This window comes from Amblyomma mixtum, chromosome 2 (assembly GCF_055824585.1).
Source record: "Amblyomma mixtum isolate Tamu chromosome 2, ASM5582458v1, whole genome shotgun sequence".
In the NCBI taxonomy this organism is placed as follows: domain Eukaryota; kingdom Metazoa; phylum Arthropoda; class Arachnida; order Ixodida; family Ixodidae; genus Amblyomma; species Amblyomma mixtum.
Genome location: NC_143013.1, coordinates 315,913,366 through 315,936,636, shown reverse-complemented (window position 1 = coordinate 315,936,636; position 23,271 = coordinate 315,913,366). Strand labels below are relative to the sequence as shown.

General features: G+C 48.2%; 1 protein-coding gene across 3 annotated transcripts in view; it reads right to left on the bottom strand.

Moving 5' to 3' along the window:
- Positions 1-5,971: 5,971 nt before the first annotated feature.
- LOC149365061 (uncharacterized) overlaps positions 5,972-23,271 on the bottom strand; it is an 86,501-nt gene continuing 69,201 nt past the window's right edge. For all 3 annotated transcript variants that reach the window (XM_089575140.1, XM_089575141.1, XM_089575143.1), the window contains exons 4-8: positions 16,411-16,457; positions 14,654-14,776; positions 12,839-13,000; positions 12,126-12,341; positions 5,972-9,215 (exon numbers count right to left, since the gene is read on the bottom strand). In XM_089575140.1, coding sequence (XP_089431266.1) covers positions 7,335-9,215; positions 12,126-12,341; positions 12,839-13,000; positions 14,654-14,776; positions 16,411-16,457 — 2,429 coding nt within the window. In that variant the 3' untranslated portion in view covers positions 5,972-7,334. The remainder of the gene's footprint in view (positions 9,216-12,125; positions 12,342-12,838; positions 13,001-14,653; positions 14,777-16,410; positions 16,458-23,271) is intronic.

Genomic DNA, 23,271 nt, shown 5'->3' with positions numbered 1-23,271 from the left:
CACACACACACACACACACACACACACACACACACACACACACACACACACACACACACACACACACACACACACACACACACACACACACACACACACACACACACACACACACACACACACACACACACACACACACACACACACACACACACACACACACACACACACACACACACACACACACACACACACACACACACACACACACACACACACACACACACACACACACACACACACACACACACACACACACACACACACACACACACACACACACACACACACACACACACACACACACACACACACACACACACACACACACACACACACACACACACACACACACACACACACACACACACACACACACACACACACACACACACACACACACACACACACACACACACACACACACACACACACACACACACACACACACACACACACACACACACACACACACACACACACACACACACACACACACACACACACACACACACACACACACACACACACACACACACACACACACACACACACACACACACACACACACACACACACACACACACACACACACACACACACACACACACACACACACACACACACACACACACACACACACACACACACACACACACACACACACACACACACACACACACACACACACACACACACACACACACACACACACACACACACACACACACACACACACACACACACACACACACACACACACACACACACACACACACACACACACACACACACACACACACACACACACACACACACACACACACACACACACACACACACACACACACACACACACACACACACACACACACACACACACACACACACACACACACACACACACACACACACACACACACACACACACACACACACACACACACACACACACACACACACACACACACACACACACACACACACACACACACACACACACACACACACACACACACACACACACACACACACACACACACACACACACACACACACACACACACACACACACACACACACACACACACACACACACACACACACACACACACACACACACACACACACACACACACACACACACGCACGCACGCACGCACGCACACACGCACACACGCACACACACACGCGCACACGCGCACACGCGCACGCGCACACACACACACACACACACACACGCACGCACACACACACACACACACACATATATATATATATATATATATATATATATATATATATATATATATAATAATAATAATAATAATATCTTTTATTCACTTCAATTCGCAAGTACATGCTCCAGCCCGCGTAAGCGTTATCGCTTGTGTGCGGGCTATATATATATATATATATATATATATACATAAAATAAGCGACACTTCGATCGTGCTGTGTACCGCTGAAAAGAAGTTCTTGGAGCGCGCTTTATCATCCCCATCTTGATATTCCGTGCCTTGTAAGCGTATGAACGACAAAAACCTATATATGTACCGTCTGCTGCAAAAATTTACAGCCCACCGCGCCGTTTATTTCAATGGCGCGGTGGGCTGTAAACTTTTGCAACTGAGGGAACGTTTCTTGCATGTAATAAATCAGTTGGAAGTGGCGCCTCGTCCTGTGTTTTTCTACCTTCGTCCTGTCTTTGCGCCCTAAATAATCCAGAATCTTGGAGAAGCTCCCAGCCAGCAAATGCGTACGAGCTGCTGATCAATACAACACCTCGTACTGGTCAGCTACAGCAGCTGTCAGGTTTTAACGCCACAGCGTTAAGGAGCTCGTGTCGCAGAAAAGCCGGCGTCGTTCACCGTGAGCGAAAAATCTGCGAAAAATCCTCGGAGAAGCAACCTAGGAGACGGATGGGCCACCCAAGTCACGTGACCTTGTGGCGTCGTCACTACCTACCCATCGGATAACAAGCAAGCTGCGTACCGTGGAAGGTGGCAGTTAAATTAATGATTGGTCGCGAGAGGTAGCCGGGGAAGGGCAAGCTGGGTCGCACAAGTCCCACCGGTGGCAGCACCTGCCACCGCAGCGTAGTGGAGCATCGCTCAACCGCTGCACCACTCCGACAGGAGTAGTGTTAGTACCCACAGGGATCCACGAAAATTAAGTAGAGAACGTCAAATTCTGCATATATAGGCATCAATCCATTAAAGTTATCGCTTCATACCCTTAAGGCGGAGCTTAAGTGTATTTTCCAGTTTTTTAATTCTGCTTTCATGCGTCTTGCGGTCACGCTTCATATACGACGGCGGAAATGCGGTGTATGGTGTGGTGTATGGGGGCTTTAACGTCCCAAAGCGACTCAAGCTATGAGGGACGCCGTAGTGAAGGGCTTCGGAAATTTCGACCACCAGGGGTTCTTTAACGTGCACTGACATCGCACAGTACACGGGCCTCTAGAACTTCGCCTTCATCGAAATTCGGCCGCCGCGGCCGGGATCGAACCCGTGTCTTCCGGGTCAGCAGCCGAGCCTCGTAACCACTGAGCCACCGCGGCGGGGGATGAAATGCCTGTGGATAGTGGGTGTAGGAAGAAACGTCCCCGGAAGAAACGTCCCCGGAACATACATCCCCGGAAAAAAGGTCCCTGGAAAAAAACGTCCCCTGAGGAAGCACAGTCTAGGAAAAAATGTCCCCAAGTGAAGAAAAAAATTTCTTCCGGAACCCACTTGACAGAAAATTGCCCTCTTTATTAGACTCGTCTTTGGAGGCTCTGCTCGCTGCTTATGCGACATTTTTCTTCTGCACTAAGGTATCCGACTGCATCTGAGGCTTTTCTTTCGACTCAAGAGCGGTTTCTTTCATTTCCTGCTTTGTTTTGTGATATTTACAGCAGCATCATCTACGGGGTGATTGTGGGGAACAACATCATCATCATCAGCCTGACTGTTCCCACTGCAGGGCAAAGGCCTCTCCCATGTCCCATGTGGGGAACACTTAAGCTGTACTCTGAGGCACAATTAGAGCACCTTCGCAGCTCTTGCGTTTAACACAGCACCAGCGGGTGCCAGAGGCAATATCTTTTTGTCTTGTATACACAAAGCCGTAAAGGCATAGCTTTTCGCCTCCTTTGCTCGACTTGATGGTCTCCATCCTGAAATTAAGTGGAGCATTAAATCAATACTGGGACCAAAGTATCCAACTTTTGGCGCTCTGCATATCGTTACATCACGTTTGCTAAGTCGTACAGTTACCTTGCAAGAGCTGGTGTAGCGCATAAGCGCTGAACTACCACCGCCTAAACATTGCGTCGGCGTCATGTGATAGCTCGATGATAGTGTAGAGGACACGCGCAGTCCTCGTGCCTACAAACACGATGCCCCGCAAGAAACGTTCGGTCATGATGTCAAGTGCCTTCCTTATGATCTGATGATAGATATATATTTTTTACACTTGATTTCTGCAGTCCACGATATTTGTTTGTATTTAGCTTGTATTTAGTTTGTGTATCGAGATGTCCTTCTCATCATGTGTTTTGTTGCAAACCTTCCAAGCGTTGAGCGCTAAACCACTGCCACACTTGCTTTGCTTTGACCATGCCGTTGCGTTTACGGTTCGGGGACTCGCTCCACCGGCAAACAACTTGTATACGCCTTATGCGAACTGTACATGATGCCAGTCGCATGCATGCGAGTTACATGCGTGTACACATGCAAGGCGGCCGGATGCTCAAATTACGGCGGCTTACGATGCGTTTGATGTCAGCCGTTTGGGGACATTTTTTCCTGCTTCGCAAAGCGGGATGTTTTTTCCGGGGATATATGTTCCGGGGACGTTTTTTCCGGGGACGTATCTTCCGGGGACGTTTTTTCTGGGGACATTTTTTCCGGCTCCCGTGGATAGCTATGTTGTACAGGTTTCCACGTTTACAAACACAATGCTCGATATGTTGGTACAACCAATGTTGCAATCTGTGCAGAATTTTCAAATGCCCATGCAGTCGGTACTCATCACTCGTGACGACAGCTCGGCGATCACAGGCTCGCAGCCGCTGTCATTTGCTGCTGCACCGGTAGCTTCGTTTGCCGCCGACTCATCGGCGTTCAGAACATTGATACCCAGCTCCGCCTTAGCTCTCAAAAGCACCGCACGCTCTGTGTACCTGAGATCACTAAAGTACTGGTAGCGGCAATATTAAAGGGAACACGGGAGCCCGTAGCCTCCGCGCGTCGCGGAACGCTGCCGCCGGCAGCCGGCGAGAATGGACTGCACCAGGCGCATGCGCGTCTTTGGCGCCGATTCTCGCCGGATCTCGGCGGCAGCATTTTGCGAAGCGCAGATGCCATGCGCTTCCATGTTCCCTGTTGCAGTTCGGAATACTCCGTGCGGGTGTCGTTGTCGGGATCGGGAGTGGGATCCATATCAGTGGAATTGTAGCGATGCGACTGATAACGATGCCTGTGACGCCAAGCCGGTGGTATAACTTTCATTTTCGGCTTCTGCCAGGCTGCACCTATCGCCCTGCACCAGTCATGGAGCGTGTGCATTTCGGTCATGTTTTCGGTGACGGCGCCATCAGAAGTACAGAGTCTGAATCAGCGGTGAAAGAAAAAAAATATTCGAACTTCAAATCCAAATTTCTCAGCAAATTGAAGGGATATTTTCTGGTTCCGCAAGGACCGCAGCAAGCCTATGGCATTACCTCGGCTTGCCACTGTATACGCAGCAAGAGGCATCAGCAACCGCGCAATATTTCCCATATACGAGTACATCTCTCGCTGTAAAAGCTTTTTTACGTGCCTGATATCGGAAGGTGATAAACCGGAACTCCGGAACTTTTTTCTTATTTTCTTATTTTTTCTGCATTTTCTTAACTTAAGCTGAACCCTTTTCGTTAGCCTCCACGTTTCTGCCCCATAAGTGAGTACCAGTAAGATACAGCTGCTGTAGACTTTTCTCTTGAGGGATATTGGCAAACTGCCATTCGTGATCTGGGAGAACCTGCCATATGCGCTCCACCCCATTCTTACTCTTCTAGTTATTTCCCTCTCATGATCCGGATCAGCGGTCACTACCTGCCCTAAGTAGACGTGTTTCCTTAACGCATATCCAGCAACTAGCTACCAATTGTGAACTGCTTTTTCTTGCGGGACTGTTCAACATTACTTTGGTTTTGTGCATGCTAATTTTAACTCCTAGGTTACTGAACCGAAAGGCTTTACGAGTGCCTACGAAGCCAACTAGCTCAACCCCACTGTGGTTTACAATAATGACGTCCTAGAATTGAAGTGTTTGTCAGAAATCTGAGCCGAGCGCAAAAGTTGGAGACTTGAAGACCGTGGCTAGGGGGGTGCGGCTGTTTGCTCGAGAGAAATGTTGGGAGCCTACCATCCCCCTTGCTACCCTTGTTCTGAGGTCTCTGCCACTGCCTATGCCCCGTTGTCTACTGCGATTTGACGGCGTGACAAATCGTGGAGCTTGTTTACGATTGACAACTCGAAATCATGATGCTTCGCATTCGCATTGTGTACTGTCAATTTTCGCATACAGTCCGCGATGTTTAAATGTTAAAGTCTCGGGGTTTTCCGGCTATCTAATGATGCAGGCTATAGAGCATTATATTTTTTAGTAACACGAAAATAGCATATAGCCCACCGCGATTTTGAGTCGAGGGGCAGACAGCCTGGTGAAAAAATATTTTTGTAGCCAAAATTGAGCTCTACCCATTTATTCCTCTTGATTTCGACCAGAATGTCATTAACCCGCGTTTGCTCCTTCACCCACTCTGCCCACGTCCGGTCTCTTAACGTTACAGCCCCGCCGCGGTGGCTCAGTGGTTACGGCGCTCGGCTGCTGGCCCAAACAGACGCGGGTTATACAGTCCCGGATGCGGACTGTATACCGGGAATTTCACTACATGTGTATGAGCAAGATAAAACAAACGCACAAAAACAAGGCTGCGTAGTTGTAGCTGCGTTTTTATTGTAAAACCATCTTGATCACTGTATAGCTGTGACTGAAGCATTCACACATCTAGTTGAACACACAATTATTTCTTGTTTTTATTTATGTACACTAACAAGTGGCACAATTCTAAAAGCTAAATCCTCAACTCTAAGCTGCTGCTAGGGTACCAAAGCGGTATTTAGCTGCGCTATACACTGAACAACGTAAGTATAAGCTCTTAGAAACAATGCAAAATAACAACAAAAATCGCCACGTATTTTCCTAGATTAACTTGTTAGCGTGAAGGCAGTGGTAGTTAACAATTTCTGAAGTCGGGAATGATGAACGTTATCAATGGCACTCCAGGCTTTTATTATTGGCTGCAGAGATAATTCACCGCTAATGCCGAATAGTTTCTGAGTGAAAAAAAAAAAAAAAAGTTTCTTGGCACAACCTTTTTTTTTGTATTTGAGCACATGGGTATGAAACAGTGAAAAAGTGTTATCAGCCTGTTTTCAGCGTTGTGTAGCGTTCTCAAGTCATGAGCTCCTCTCTCAAAAAATGCTGTAACTTAGTTTTTTGCCATACAGCACATTTTGTGACATTTATAGATACTCTTTTAACTGTTGATCAAACTACCTACGCCTTCTATGAAAGAAAAAAATGGTTAAACATATAACTGTCAACTAGTAAAAAAAAAAACCGATCCGAGTGCTGCCTCGGCAGTCAAATGTGTCACTAACTAGCAGCAGCCGAAGCTGCGAGTACAAGCCATGATTGCGTTTTGTTATCATCCCAGTCGTCGTCCAAACTAGGTGTAACATATTTATCTCCAGCTATTTGCTTCTTGGCTCTATTCCAAAGTGTGCTTGTATTTATAGACAACAAACCAGGCCAGTGAATGTTCGAATGTCTCATTACTGCGCGAATTTCATAAAATTTCATGGGAGGTAGCGATGTGGCTTTATTCTGGCGCCACAATCTACGCTATACCTATTGAGAACAAACAAGCAACTGTAAAGTCCTAGATTTTAACAGACCTTCATGTGTCCCATCACTTCCTATATATATAAAAAAAACGTGTTAAAAGATGCTTGCACAGCTCACATATCCGGTGACCAGTTACAGCAAAACTGTGCTAGTTCCTAACGCGCTGCTCTTCACCAGCTAAGTTAACACCAGCGCAGCTCAGCTCCACTCCGACGTGTTGAGGTGAGCTTGCCTGCGGGACCTTGAGGACTATAGCTGCAACGAGTGTGGTAAACAAGGCGAACTTGCTAAGGGTCCCTTTCAGCAACATGCAAGCATGGAACAAGCTCGAAGAGCTGCAGTGGTGGACTCCGTCCGTCGCCAGGTGCACTCTGTCCGACAGGGTCGTCTCATCGGCTGTCCCAGTTCCTGACCTCAACCACGCTGGGCCCAGGCTTGGAGCCAGTCGAGTCTGCTGTGGTGGACCTGTGGTGATACGTGCGGCTGTAAGAGCTGGATGACTGCTGTCGCTTGAGCTCGGTGGGACTCTGGAGAGGCGTGAACGAGGGCGGGTTCACAACGGGCGACGGACTGCGGTAGCGGCGGTTGAGCGACGCGTACGGTGACGGCGGAGGCAGCAGGTGGCTCGCGGGCCTCGGCGACTCGGGCGGAGACGGCGACGTGGAGCGGCCGTTGGTGATCTTTATGAGCCTCGGTGGTGGGCTGGCCGGAGGCGTCGCCGGGAAGTAGCGCTGCCTGTCGATGAAGCTCGGTTTTTTCGCCGAAGACGGCGGTGGTGGCGTCGCGTACGAGCGGGTCGTCAGGTCTTCGACGGAGTAGTAGCGCTCCCGTGGGTCGGACCGGAAGCGGCGCGGAGGCTGCACGTAGCGGTCTTTCTCGATGGTAAAGTACCCGTCCTTGTGGCGGGCGTCGTGATAGCTGGTATCAGTCTTGTCGCCGAAGTAGAACGTCTTGGATGGGCGCGACGCCGTGGAAATGTTCGACTCGGGGCTGCGGTTCCTGTCGCTGCGGCGATGCTCTTCGGTCTCTTCGCTGCGATGACGGTGGTGGGAGGAAGTGTGGTGGTGATGGTGCCGGTGGTGATGGTGGTGGTGCCTGGGCAGGCTCTGAGTCTCCCGCACGGTGTGCACGATGTAGCGTGAGCTGGGGGGCGTGTATGGCTCGTCGTCGAGGTCGGCCTGTACACCGCGGCTGGTCTTCAACGATGGGTCTACACGCGTAGTCCGACGGCTGCTGGGACCTCGCGGCAAGCTGTAGGTGTAGGTTGGCGGTTGAGCAACAGGCTTCTCCGGTGTCCTCGTGGACTGCGACCGCTGTACGGGTCGCGAGTCAGGCGATCTTGTTCTTTCCGGCTGCTTCTTGACTTCCCTGTCGTACTCGCCGGTTACCCTGCGGGTTTCGTGGAGCCTCCGGTCTTCTTTGGTGAAGACGCTGCTCCCCACGATATTTGACTTCTCTACGGGCCTGTAGCTACTCTCAAGGTCTCGGTACGAGCGGTCCACCTTTGTGTATCGCGTCGGTGACTCGTCAAGGTCTCGCGTGACGTCGTGGTAAATGGAAGGGCTGGATTTCCAGTACGACCGAGGGCTGGCGCGACTCTGTCTCGAGTCATCAATTTTTTCTTCCCGCTCTTCACGCCGATAGCTCGTTTTTTGATGCGACTTGCTGCTCCTAAGGGTTGAGTCAAGGGGTGTTGGTGACGGGGTCGGAGACTTAAAGTAGGTCGTTTTTTGCTGTGACTTGCTGCTCCTGAGGGTTGAATCCAGCGGCGTTGGTGAAGGGGTCGGAGACTTAAAGTATGTTGTCTTTTGCTGTGACTTGCTGCTCCTGAGTGTCGAGTCTAGGGGCGTCGGTGACGGGGTCGGAGACTTAAAGTAGGGTGTCGTGTATATCAGGTTAGGAGATTCTCTGGGCGGCTTGGCAGGGGGCGTAGCTGTCCTCTTGGTATCCGTCATCTTTACGTTGATGACGTTACCGCCGTGTTTACTCTTCACTACATCGTCGTCAGAGGCCTCCGATCCAAAGTGGTTGTCCAGCCAGCGGTTAGTCTCGCTGTTCCTTATCTCCTCCTCTTCTTCGAGGCTCAGCGCTCTGCGTGTGACCGGGTCGTGCCGTTCGGGAGACGTCGCCTGGAGGTAGAGAAGTTCCTTTTGCTTGCGCATTCGCTCGGGAACTTTGATGTCGGCTCCGTCGTGCAGGTATTCGAAGTTTCGTTTCGTCTCTCTCTCGACGGCTGGCAGATCTTTTCCTTCGGCTTCGTCTTCGGGCACCTGTTAAGATAGCAAAGAATACATATAAATATATTAGCTTCCTTTCGGCACTGCTTGTTTAACCCTTCAACGCTCCGTGTCGCAAATTCACGACATTCCGATTGCACGCACGTGCTCATTTCTACACCGACTTTGCATACAAATTGCCGATATGTTCTTGAAGGCCAGCGCCTTCTGACGAAAAGATTTGTCGCCTGGAACGTTGTGCGAAGAAAAAGGAGGCGCGAATGTGCGACCTCCAGCTAGCGTTCAACGGCTCCTCTCTCGTTTCGAGAGAACTGTTCCGGGAAGAAAAGGAAGAAATTTGTTGATTGAAAAATTTTTTAAACTCTCCGTGCCCTTGAAGATTTCTTTTGACAAAATCAAACGCTCTAAACTTTCTTTTTGCTGAATAATTTGTTTATTTCTTTATTGTCGACATTGGGCATTTGCATCACTAGTATAAGCCATATAAAATATATTGAAGCTCATTCCGCAGAAGAACAGCCGCGTTTCTCTTGACATATACCTCTAGAGTGGTTCACTAGATTGCTTTAAAATCATCTTCCTCGCTCTCTTCTACGATGAGCTGCGACACGAGTGAGTGCGACGATGGTGGCCTAAATTCCATGTGCGCGCCCCTTCAAAAGTATTCAGGCCACAGCGCTCCCTTGTAGTGAAATAAATGTTCCTTCAGTGCCCCGAGTAGCGCATCATTCAAAAGAAAAGTCAAGCAGAAAGCTTCTGTACTGCGAGTGGAAATCTTCTGCTAGAGCTTCAAGGCCCTATGATGTTCAATGGTACCGTGATGTCTCCATTATGCTGCTCAAGCGAAAAGCTGTTGGCTTTAAGACTATTGACAGAGACTGTTCGTTTAGAAACGGATCAGTCGTTGAATATGGGTAGCAGCAAAGCTGACGGATGGACAGTGGCAAAAACCAACGATCGTCTGCGCTTGTTCTTTGCACTAGAAGAAAAACATTTGTGAAATAGGCGCGAATAGAGTGTACCGGAAACGTAACCTTTCCAAATAGCAGAGAAAAAGCGACTTAATTTCCGCAGGCAGATTGATTCCCTTTACTACAAAAGCAACATGCACATCTAAGCAAAAACAGTTGTTTGTACCACACTTAATACGAATAAATGCCTTCGATTTCATTTCCCACATAATACGGCCTGGTTGCACGAAGTGGACCAAATGTCCATTGTTCCGAATTCGCGACACGCCGATTTCAGTGGCACTAACAAATCTTTGACGTTGGTTTTTGAGTGCGGGCACATTAGCTGGCACAATCCAACGTTGGGTTTTTTTTCTTCGATTACTTTATAATTTGGACATTAAATGCCTCCCGAATAGCATCTCAGCTAGACGGCAACACACGCAACACACGCATCTTGGTGGACTTCACGCCGATAGGTGAAGTCCGAAAGCTTCAACGAAAGCTTATTGTTCTGGAAAAAAAAAAAAAAAAACGGAGGACACACACGCTTCACCTTATCCAGCTCGTGCCCACCTTCCAGAACCCCATATAGGAAGGATAAAAACGTGGGAAAAGAATAACGAGCAGGCTTGCGAATATTTTTTTTATTGCGAAGCAATACTACTTTAGCTACCACCTCAGCCTGTCAAAACGCGAGGCGGTGGTAGGCATGGTTGACCTATAGCATTGGATTGGATTGGATAACCGATGCATCACCACAAGTCTAACCACAAGCACCACCACCAGCTACACTAGCAGCTGAACCATGGCGTAGCTACGGATAATGCCTCATCGTTGTAAGCAGCAGCTGTCGACAGAATGCAAAGAGGAAGCAACAGCGGTACAATAGCAGAACCCACGTATTGCTTCGCAATTACCAGGCTTAACCAAGCTAAGCCACCACCATTTTTTTTCTACACTACCGTTTGAGCAGAACAGTTTCACCGCTCTCCAGTCATTTGTTCAAAGTAGATGTGTCACCATGTAAGAATGGCATATAATATGACTCATTCCACGAACAAGCAGTGGCTGGAGCCCCGTTCCGGCCACTATCGCAGACATCCTGGGTGACGCTCGCTCTAGCCCTGGCACACGTTCAGCGTTTTAACACTAAAACGTTAAGGGTCCCGTGTATCAGAAAATCTGGCGCCGTCGGTGTAGGCGTCTTTGGCCGTGAGCGAAAAATCCACGAAAAATTCCCAAAGGATTAATGGTAGCAACCTATGGGGCAGGTGCGCCGCCTAGCCACGTGACCTTTCAAGCTGCCCACTGGAGTGTGAGAAAACTGCCCACCGTGGCAGCTGGTGGCAGTTAAATTAACGACTGGTCGCGAAAAATTCGCCGGGAAGAGCAAGCTGCATAGGTATCACAAGCCCCGCCGGTGGCAGCACCTGGCATCGCAAGGCTGTGGCACCACTGCGCCAGGAGTGGTATCAGGACTCCCAAGGACCTCTGAATTTATATTAGTGAAGGACAAATTTCGCATACATGGGAATTAACCCATTAACACTATCGCGTCATGCCCTTGAAGTGGAGTTAAGTGTTCCCTTCGTTTTTTTTTCTCATTCTCTTTCGAAATTTTTGACACTCCTTGTAACTCCAATACTTCCTACTACGCATTCAGGATAAGGAGGTAACCAAAAATTTCCACACTTTCTGTACGATAGCACCCACTCCGTAAGATCACAGATGGTCAAGTTCCCCTCCTGAAATCGCCTTACGACACAGGCCTACCCCCGCGACATTAGCCAGCGGGTGAAAAGAGGAGTCTCCCGGTGCAACATGCTAGGACTCCGACGCCATTTATTACCAAGAAAACCCCATACATATAATGCAGTAATTAATAAAGGAATTAATGAATGAACGAAACAACGAAAAAAACATGTGCAAGGGGATCCGCGACTGCGTACAGCGGATATTTCTTAGACGCTGTAAGTGGACGTGCACGTACCTCGTCGTCGTCCTTCTCCTCGTGGTGGTGCGTCCTGGTGGTCTGCTTGGTGACCTCGCCGTTGCGCTCCTCGGAGATCTCCTTCACTTCGTCCTTGTCGGTGACCTTTTTCGAGCGGCTGCTGTAATGGGTCAGCTTGCCCGGAAAGCGGTCCGGTCGGATGCCCACCAGCGGTGACTCATCCGGCACCATCACGGCCAGGCGGTGGATCTCCTCCTGCGGGGGGACAACCGGCGACCGTTAGGACCGTTGCTGTTGCGCACTTGCTCGGGAGCGATGACGTGGAGAAGGCAGCTTACTTTGTACCTTTTCTGTCGTTTGTCAATGACAGTCATTTTCTCAGAAACCTACCGATCAGGAGCGCATCCACTGAATCACTCCCACACGGTCCCTTGCACTCAAATTTCAGAACACCAGAAGTGCAAAGGATGCTGCCCTCCTTACACGCATAAGGAGGGTTGCATGCATGAAAAATGGACGTGTAGAGAAGCGCTATTAACTACAACTTTCCTCTGCATCACCCGCATTGTCCTGCACTTTCGGACAACTAAACTGAATCAAATTGTCAACACAGTAGGAAGTGCCGTGTGAAGCCGCTCTACCAAATGGCGTGTGATGGCTCTCTACCAAATGACGTGAGCCTGCGCTACACCCCCCCCCTCGCCCCAGCAGAAAAAGAACACGCTGGAAGTGATGAAAGAAGGGGCACTTACCGGTCCGCGCAGCTCCTTGAAGTTCTCGTCGTGCATCTTCATGTTCTCCTCCTTGGTCTCCTTGGTGACCTGGTGCGACTCGGTCTTCTCGCACACCACGCGCTCGGAGCCCGGGACGGCCACGTAGCCGTCCGGCGCGTCCTCGTCGCCAGTCTTCTTGTGCTGCACGCCGCAACAACGACGCGGTGAGTAGACGAACGGCAAGGCTTGTGGCAAGGTTCTTCGTATTCATAATCGTCATTATCATAAGCCAGATGGGAGGGGCGTCACATAATGATCTCCAACTAGCACTGCCCTGCGGTCGCTACAGCAACCCTGCAAAGTAAGGTCTCTAATCTATTCTCCTCACCTGACTCCTCTGCAACCCTAGCTACTATTTCGCTAACACCGTATCCACTCCAATAATCGAAGAAATCGCTGTGTAAGGGTAGCTGTTTGGGCGAGCTGGTATACCATGAAAAAAAATATAGCGCTCTAAGCACAGGACACAGGACAGGACAGATTTTTGCCAGTTTGTCTGATGCTGGAAAAACTCGAACATCTGCATTCAGGCCTATTTTCTTCAGATTATATGAAATCTGTTGTGTTCGAGCAGTTTTTTCAGCCCCAGACTAAAATATCACAAATACGTTTCCAGTAAACAAGATAATGTGCGGCAACAAGCACAAGAACACATTTGTTGATTGTGTGAAAGGGGTTGTATAATCTTTGCCAATGCCATGCGGTAAAGTATACATAGGCCAAACCGGGAGTTGCCTCAATGAAAGGTTACGCAAACCCAACAAAAATGTAGACTTACCCAACAATTCTGGACAAAAACGTTTTTGAGCGGAAAACTTTTCGTGAACGCAGTTTTTCCATATAATGTAAGATTTCACTATAACAATCAATACATCCGTAGATCAACCGACGGCAGTCTTCAACTTTTTTCTATTAACATTTTTGCTATCGTAAAAAGCTTTCCCCTTTGGTTGTCTATGGGAGTCTTAACTGTTCGATGTGATCGACGGAACGCTCATATCGTAAGAATGGACCATTGCGTTCAACATTTCCGCCAAAGCACCTTACAATTTTTCAATTTTCAATTTTTTTTTTTGTCCGAGATAGTTGGACATGAAATGGCAAAAGGAAACTGTCAAAAAAGCAACCCAGGTATATGCAGTCCGATGTTCAGTGAATGCAGTCATAAATAGGAGTAGAAAATAGCTAACACGGGAGGTCGTGGAAGATAGAGAAATAAAAAAACTGGGAAGATGATTATGTGAGCACTCCCTCTGTTTCGATATCAAGGAAGGAGATGGTGTTTCTTGGTGGCGCGAACGAAACGTAAGAGGTGCGGTGGAAAGTGGCTTGCTGTGCGATAGGACTGTGATAAGATATGTTCATTTTCTCGCATTGTGCAAAAACTTGTGCTTGCGTTGAACAAAAATCAGTTGAAAGTTAGTGCATCTAATGTCCCCTTCGTTTTGTCCTGTATTTCTAGCGCTACATTTTTCGTGATGAGATCTTTGCATGTTCTGTGCATTACATGCCCTTTATTGCAGGTCAAAGGCCACCCCAATGATTCCCAATCAGCCCTCTTCAGCGACCGACATGGCTAGCTTACCCCAAAAAATGCAGTCACCTCATGCGCCCACTTGATGTCATTTTCTTGCATTTCCACCCACAGGACGTCATTACGCCACCTTTGTTCTTTGCATTTGGGAGGTGACCACGGAAAGGATGCAGAGGACAGACGTAGTGCAAGCTGCACTCAAAGTAAGCATCGAAAAGTCGTCACTGAAAAAGAATGGCGAAAGAAACAGAGCCGGTTACCTGTGTGTCCTCCGACTCCTCCACTTTGTTGTCCTCAGTTGTCCTCGTCGTGATCTGGGGGCCCGTGTCGGCTATCACCTTCCCGTCTTCCAAGATGAGCTGTCGCTGCACCCTTGTCTCGGTCTGCACATTCCAGAAGGAGAGGATCAAAACGCTGCGACCGTCACCAGATGGGCATATTTAGTCCCCTTCTAGGACATTAATTAAGATCCAATTGCGCCTATCGAAAACGAAGCTTAGAATGTCTATCGGCCAATTCGCAAGAGAACATATTGCCGCGAATGCTTGTAGTGTTTGTTCATTCTTCAAAGCTGCCGGCACGCCGCTTTATCGCTTTGTTTGTGACGCAAGACGCGCCTAGATTTATCTCGATTGATCGCATCCAGGCGGAGCCGATTCTACGTTGTTCCAGAGTGTTCTAGTAACTTTCCAAGCTTCATCTCGGAAGTTCGCTATCAGCTTTAAAAAGAGCATGGCCGAGAGCGGCCAGCATTCTGTTCGACGACCGCCGAGCGCGCTTGTAGCTACGCCACCGCCCAGTGATTCAGTTCTTTGCGGGTGCAAGTGATCCCAAATAGAGAGTTTCGCTTAGAAGCCATTCTCGCTGTTTTCCTGTTCGCCGGACTGCAGTTACCACTACGAGATAATATACTCAGCTCTCCTTCGTAGAGGGCCCATTACCCTTTTATGCAGGAAAGGAATGGGTTTATTCGTGCTTTTTGCTGGATTGTCTCTTGGTTAAGTAGTTGTTTCAAGCACGCAACAAAGGAAAACGCTTAGAAAAGATTACCGCAGGCAGCTGTGGACTACATACATATACGGACTCCGTATAGAGCTTGTATGAGTCGCGTTGAAGATAACGGCGTAGACTCACCGACGGCAGAACTAAATAGGCCCACTGGCTGAGACATGTTAACTAGTGCGAATAAAACAGCGGACAGAGACAGAGGAGCAGACGGGACACATGCGGCCTCTTTCTCTGTCCGCTGTTTTATTCGCGCTAGTTAACATGTCGCAGCTGCAGTGTCCCAGCCACAACTAGCCCAACTTTCTTGCTTAATAACTAAGTAGGCAGCGCTCTGCCTGCACAGTATTTCTGTAGTCCATGTCCTTGCGCTGATTTCTACAGGAAATGGCAACACAATTGGTCCAAGCCTCCGCGTTATAGTACGGCTGCGCTTTTTATCTGTATATTTTAGTGCTGGAAAGTGTATCTACAATGTAACCTCGTCTTTCGACTCTATCTGTCACTACATGACGGAAGCCAGTCACCACAATTAAGGAGCATAGGGAAAGCGTTTTATTTTAACATATAATACAAAACAGAATAACCTCGGTGGATCCGTCATCCAAACCATCGGTAAAAATAAAACATGGAATATCTTCCCTTTTTACGCAAACCTATGTAATTAAAGAAAACTTCTGTCATCCACGTTTTTGTCTCCTCCTTTATTTCGGCCCTGCTGCAAACAAAGTTTCGCAGTATGGCTTTGTTTGGCTGAGTCGGTTTAATTCATTTTTAAACGCTCCACATCCCAAAAGGGGCTAGAACCAAGAGAACGTCCGTGGTGTCGCTTTTCGGGCATCTTTGTCTCTGACTCTTTTAGACTGTGGAACTTGCAAGAATGGCTTGCCGGCCAACGAATACCTAGAGGTTAAGAAACTCACAAATTATAATCCGAGACCGTTCCGGGAATTTTACATAAAAGCGTACGCGTCACGTCCCCGTAGCGCGGCTTTTTTCCCTTGCATCTTACCTGACGGGTCTTGTGGTTGACGACCTTCTTGGACGTGGTCCATTCCTCTGAAAAGTACGACATGGAGGCCCCAGGTGAGGGAGCAGAGCTGCACAGACGCGCCGCCGGCTCGCAAATAAAAACTGCGTCGCCGCATGCGCGTGCAGGCACAGCGAGGAGAGCCGCGGCTGCACTCTGTCATAACGCGCTCTGAAAGCTACGCTTGGGCGAATCGCATCGCCGCCACCCATTGTGTTGTTCTCGCAACGAGGATGACACACGCGCGGGACCTTGCCGCCGCGAATGCGCCTCGCCCCCTCTCCTTCACGGCGACGACGAGCGGGTGCATGTCTCATGCCTCGCTTTGCTTGCATGGCACTCGAAACAAACCCGCGGCGATACGAGCGAACCAGTCGCCGACCTATTCATTCTTGTAACGTCCTTGTCACAGCGGCTGTTACAATGTGTCTCTGACTGCTCTTTCGTTCTTTTATTTTGATTTTCGGACTTTTATGTAGTCCTAGACATTAGAGGCATCGAGTAATCAGCGTATGCAGTTCCTCGATTCCTCTACAGCTCATTGCCAAGCGGAACAAAAACTGGAGCGGACACTTAAGCGCCGCCTTAATAGCGTTATTGGGTTAATCCTCATAGATGCGAAATAGGTCATTCTCAGCTTTGCATTCATAGATCCCTCGGATCTATGAATGAGATCTATGAATGATCTATGAAATAAAATTCATCCACCTACACGGAGTCTGCCATACGTCAGTGGCACACACCAGTGTATCCTTTTGAGCTGCCTCGACAAAATACTTATCTATCAGCAAAGAAGCCAATAAAGCATGCGTATTAGGGTGTAACTACTGATCAGAATTCGCCTGAGCGCAGCTACACGGCTACAAAACCGGCATTGGAATTAAGCATGCGTATTTATCCTTCGCGTTAATCTTGTGCTTGAATTGAGCCCTATGAAAGGTCTCTAGTTGGCTGAAGTTGTGCATCGGGCTTCTACTTTGGATAAGTTTCCAGTATCGCGAAAGTTGTACTCCTTGTAGATATCGTTAGTTGCTTAATCTAGAATTGATCCTAACTATTCTATGGATCTGGAGACACGCTGCTTCTTTTTTTTTTTTTCGTGCAAAAACGAACTGGTGGCAGTTTTTAAGTTGAAACCACAGAGTGCGCAATAAGGTACTAGGGAACTGCGGCAGTGTCGGCGAACAGAGACACGGGCGAAGAAAATTAGCGCACGCAACGGCAATCGAACTCAGGTCCTTGAGAAACAAGTGATGTCACTTGTGTCAGCGCGAACGAATGACGTCATCTTTAGCCAAGTTTCTTCGAGGCTATAAATTAACTGGTACCATAAATATGAAGCGCTAAACGGTCACTCAGGAGGAGAAAATGTCCCCTATATTTCTGCTTTCTAGCGTAAGAGCACCCGACGAACAAGGCTCATTTTGTGCAACTTCATTAGCGCAGCGCGTCGTTGGAAGAGGAGTGTCACGTATGTCATCCTCTAACGTCTTGCAGACGCTACGCTAATATCCTATCCTGCTGCGCTATATCTACCATCTAAGAGCGACATCCTATTGGACTACCTGTTACAATTTCTTCGCGAGACATAGAAACGGAGTGATTAGGAACGCACTTTGCCTGGAGATAGCATTGTTTTGCTTACGGAGCCCGCTGAAAGAACATGGCACCTTTTCTTTGCTGATTTAAGGAATGAATTTATTAAACAGCGTGTAGTTACCGTCTCCAACTGCTCGAACAACTCTTATCTCACTCACTCAACAAGCTCTCATTTTCTTTGGCGAAGGTCGACGATAATTGGCCGTTAATGGCTGCGATGCAACGCCAACCAACGAGCGCAACACTGCCAGGGGCGCTTAACTCGCTTTACCCACCCTCTCCTTCCTGCGAAGCGGTAATCTCGTGCGGTTTGGTGGCTTGAGTGCTAAAAAGCTTAATTAATCTAAATTGGGCACTTAGTCCGACAACGGGTCACATGCCCTCCCGGTCACAGAGATCCGATAGCGTCATGAGGCCGTAAACGGTGACGCTCGACACGCTGGACACGCACCCTCCAATTACAGTCGCGAGAAGGGGAAAAGAAAAAGCGCCGCTACGTTGCCTGAGTTGCTGCTGAAAGCCTATCCATGTACACTGATGTTACATCCAAGATGCATTCGTGCGTAAACGATAGAAATCGCCTGTATAGTTTTCTCCTTGTCAGATGTTTTTGTTTTTGCCTAGTTTGAATGACCCAGCCAAAACCCGTGTCTTTCTGAAGAGTTAGATAGCACCTGCTCGGTCACTTAATATTGCCCGTACATTCCGCTATGAGACCACCCAGGCAGTAATGACTGACCTTCCGCTTCGTCGGCAAAAGCTGTGATCGCACCCGTTCTTCCCAGGAACGCAGCGTCATTAAGCATAGCCCTATACTCCTCACTCCGATCGATGTCGTTCAATCTTAATTGCCATGAAATGCGCACGCTTGCTCCAGTAATGAGCGCCGAACGCACTCCAGAACTCGGCAGTAATTAACTAGCCCGCGGCAACGTCAACGACGCTTACACACGGAGCCGGAGAATATATATCTGCGATACGGGACGTGACTGAAAAGCCAATGCTCGTGTCGACGACGGGACGTGTGGAAACCTTGAAGGATAGCGCTTCCCTTCCCGAGGGGCGTGAGTGCGAGGAAAACGGAGTGAGCATGAAGTTTCGAGCGCGCGTGCAAACGATAAAACGAGGTAACAGGGGCGGCACGCGACCCGCCGCGACCACCGCAGATAAAAGTAAACACAGCACTACTACAGCAAACAACACTAACTCCGGCCTTGGTTTCGTAAGGTTACTGGAAAGACCACAGCAATCGTTGCCTCAACGGTACAAATTATTTGAATTCTCTATAAACAGCCTGGAATTGTTGTACTATTGTGATAACTATTTGGATGCTGCCCGTAGATAGTGTATATAATTTCTCTCGGCTCAATCCTGTAGATTTCCTGTAGTACCTTTTCAGTAACGTTCAAAGCGCCTCGTCTGTCCTTGGCAGGCAAACGGGTTTTTCCCAACGACTTCGTTATGGCTCCCGCGCTGATTTACAGCGGGAGTACAGCGAGCTACATTTACACTCTGCACGCTTCATCGGGCAACGATTACACACGCAGCCTGGCCAACTCATGATGTTCCGGTACTTCCACTTCTAGAAAAGGGCGATAATGCTTGCTGCAGTGCACGCAGTATACGAGCTTTAACCAGCAGACCGTGTCCGACTCCAGCGAAAGACGGGCAAAAACAAAACGCGAGAATGGAAAGGTAAAGCGATGTCTATTCACAGACAAGGTCAAGTTCACGCAAACCGGAAAGATTAGCAACAAAAAAAGACAACTGTGTGAGCACCTCTTGAACGCAGTAGCCGCCTTTTACTCCATATATTATGCGGGGCACAGCTGCCCCGGTTTCCAGCGCGACTGCTGCCGGTCCGAAAAAGAGAAATAAACAGAATAACAAAAAGATAGGCGAGCTGCGTGACTCATCTTTTCTATCATGGCCTTTGGTGCCATTTAGCAGTTGAGCGCAGCTTGTGTAACGACTGCGCGGATATTCTGGTCACGAGTGGTCTGGGAAAAAAAACTCGTTTCGAAACCAGGAGCCACAGTGTACGCGAGGCGACCACTTCTTTCTGTCGCGTGCAAACGCTCCTCCGCGACGTGAGGAAAAGCAGAAAAAAGAAAGAAAAAAAAGCAGGTGGACAATATTTGTGTCTTTTCTGCGTGTCTAGGGGAGGAGTCTGTTGCCACACGCAATCTAGACTGGGCTCTGCAGGAGTAGAATCGCGGCTCTTGAAAATCCGTCTGGAGATCGGTATCAGCGACAGGCGACTAAACTGGTTTCTTGCTGCTTTGTTTTATTTTTGTTTCCTGCCGTGGACCGGCCGGATCTTTCGTGGAGCAGTTGTTTACGTGCGTAGAGAAGCTTAGTTGGGAAGCGTTGTTTTGTATGCATATACAGTCTTTGAGAAGCCATCGATTATTTGCGCACGCTTTCGATCATTTTGCGTCTTAGACGGGACAACCGGTCGTTTGCCAAAGCAGACCGAGTTGTAGGAGATTCACTCGGACGATTCGCAGAGGTCGCAAAGCCGACTGTGGCTCTCGACCCAGCAGCGACAAACGAACACGGGCGACAGACTTGCGAGTCGCCATCTCGAAGGGTATCTTTCAGAACAACAATGATCGACATGTCGTTGGAAATGAGAAGCTGGGTGTAAAGTGTACAACAAGCTCTAGATGGCCGTGCAAATTTTCTGCATCTTTGTTTTCAAAGCTTGCCTCACATAATAACAAATAGTATTAAACATACGCCGTTCTCCTTACTTATCCTCATCAGCCTGACTATGCCCACTGCAAGGCAAAGGCCTCACCCATATGTCTTCAATTAACCCTCTCCTGTGCAAACTGCGGCCACCGTATTCCCTCAAACTTCTGAATCTCATCCGCCCACCTAACTTTCTGCCACCCACTGCCACGTTTGTCTTCTCTTGGAATCTACTCCGTTACCCTTAACGACCATCGATTTTCTTGCCTTCGCATTACATGCTAGTACGCTTTCCTAACCATCAGGAGTTGTTCCGTTTTGCTTTCCACAGAGATAGTAGTTGCACTGCACATGTTCGAAGTCTACGGTGCATTTTCTGACTTTTTCAGTTGCTAGACTACCGCAGGAGGACATGTACGTTAAGATTTCAGAGCACACAGGTACCTTTTACGCCGTTCGTACAAGCATATAATGAAAGTGAATCGAGCAAACAGCATGTCTTCCACTTTGACTCTATTCCTCTCCTAATTCATTCTGTTACTTATTTGTCTTTGGCCAGCACCGCGTTTGGCACCGCAGCCGAAGACCGGCTTCGAATGCTGCTTACCTAAGCTGACGTCGCAGGTGTTGGCTACCGATGGTGAGGGACCGAAACAACAAGTCACGGAAAAAATGCAGTATAAAAAAATAGAGAGGGAAAACCTCCCTGAATTTTCTTTGTCCATCAGGCTGAAGAAGGGATAGCTATCGCTAGCCCTTCCTCACCCGCTTTGTACACTTCATCTGAATCACATGATCAAATATAGCGCTTTCTCGAGAGAAAGGTAATGACGCAAGGAAACGAGGTCAGGATTAAAAATGGGTCAAACATAAAAGTCAAAAGAATTTATATGTATTATAACCTAGCATGATGGCGCCTGCCGCCACCCCGTTTCAAAGAGGTCGCTGATAATATCCATTCATCCATCCATCCTACACCCGAGCCGACTGAAACATTCTGACTGGCCAGCAGGTGAACTCCGGAATGTTAGCTTACGACATACAACGACAACGCTTATCGTTTGTCGCCTATACAATAGTCAACGTTTATGCAGATGTCGTTGTAATACGGCCGAGGTAAATATTCTCCGTTAGACGCTTCCGTTCTTTACAGCTAGCTTCGTCGCAATTCACAAGTGCAACGCAGTGCAAACAACATTCAGGCAAAAGAAAAATGACAGGAAACGTTGTCAAGGGGTACGCGGGGTCGGGGTGACTGCTGGATGCTGATGGATTATTACTTTCTATTCCATTCTGCAGATCTGCCACCACCTATAGCAGGTGTGAATACTATGGGAAAAGCCGCCCTGGGACACTTAGACAGCCCTCTAAAGAATAATACGAGGAGCAATAAGAGTTACTCTTAGTGAATCTCATGAATCTCATTTTTTAGTGAATCTCATGAATATTGGCGTCGGTTTACCCTCTCTCTCTCTCTGTTTTATGGATCACGTCCTTAAAGATCTTAGACAAATTTAGCAGACGGAAACGGTAAATAGTACTACAGGATAAGCAGTGGGGGATTTAAGAATGAAAGGCAAGAAGAAAAAAATAAGTATTTGTCATACAGGTATACTAGTAAAAGCGACAGCTGGAGGCTTACTTTACTTACGTATAACTAAACGAGAGTTAGCAGAAGCGAACGTATAAAACAGCCCCAACAAACGGTGCCAATAGGGCGACCGATTCACTGGCACTAACACATCAAAGGGACACTTGCGACAAATTAAGCTGGCCTGTATCGGTGGAATACCGTGCTGTAATGACAAAGGCGCTACTTTTGCTGAAAACGGAGCTTTCATAAGCCAGAAAAGGTAAAAAAATGAAATGCACTTATCGCCGCAATTGGCCGTTTCCTCAGGTAAACTGCGGTGCGCCAAACGAGTTTTTTTTTTTTCTTTTTTCGCGCAAATCCTTAAGACAAGGCTACGCCGCCATTCACTCCTAAACGGTGATCACAAAGTACTTTTTTGTCTTGACATCGCGAGCTTGAATCAAGCCGAGGCAAAGCTTCTATATCCAATTTTCTGGGCAATAAATTCGTATTTTGCTGCCGGACAACGATCAACACAGCCACAAAGGGTCGTAGAATCTATTTTTAGTGAAAACCAATATTCTCTACAATTGCCCTTTCTCAGCAAGATAACCGCTGGTACTTAAGGGTAACGGAGTGGATTCCAAGAGATGGCAAGCATAGCAGGGGGCGGCAGAAAGTTAGGTGGACGGATGAGGTTAAGAAGTTTGCGGGTATACGGTGGCCGCAACTGGCAAATGACAGTGTTAGTGGGAGAGGCATGGGAGAGGCCTTTGCCATGCAGTGGGAGTAGTTAGGCTGATGATGCTGCTGATGATGATGATGCCCTCTTTGTTCTGTAAGAATTATTTACATTACAGGATAAGAAGAAAATGCATTTCTCTCTCTTACAGGTCGAAGAAGTGGCAGGAATAGGTGCATATTCCGGGAGCGAAAGGACAACGTTTGACGTATTCCTCCTACTATCCCTTACA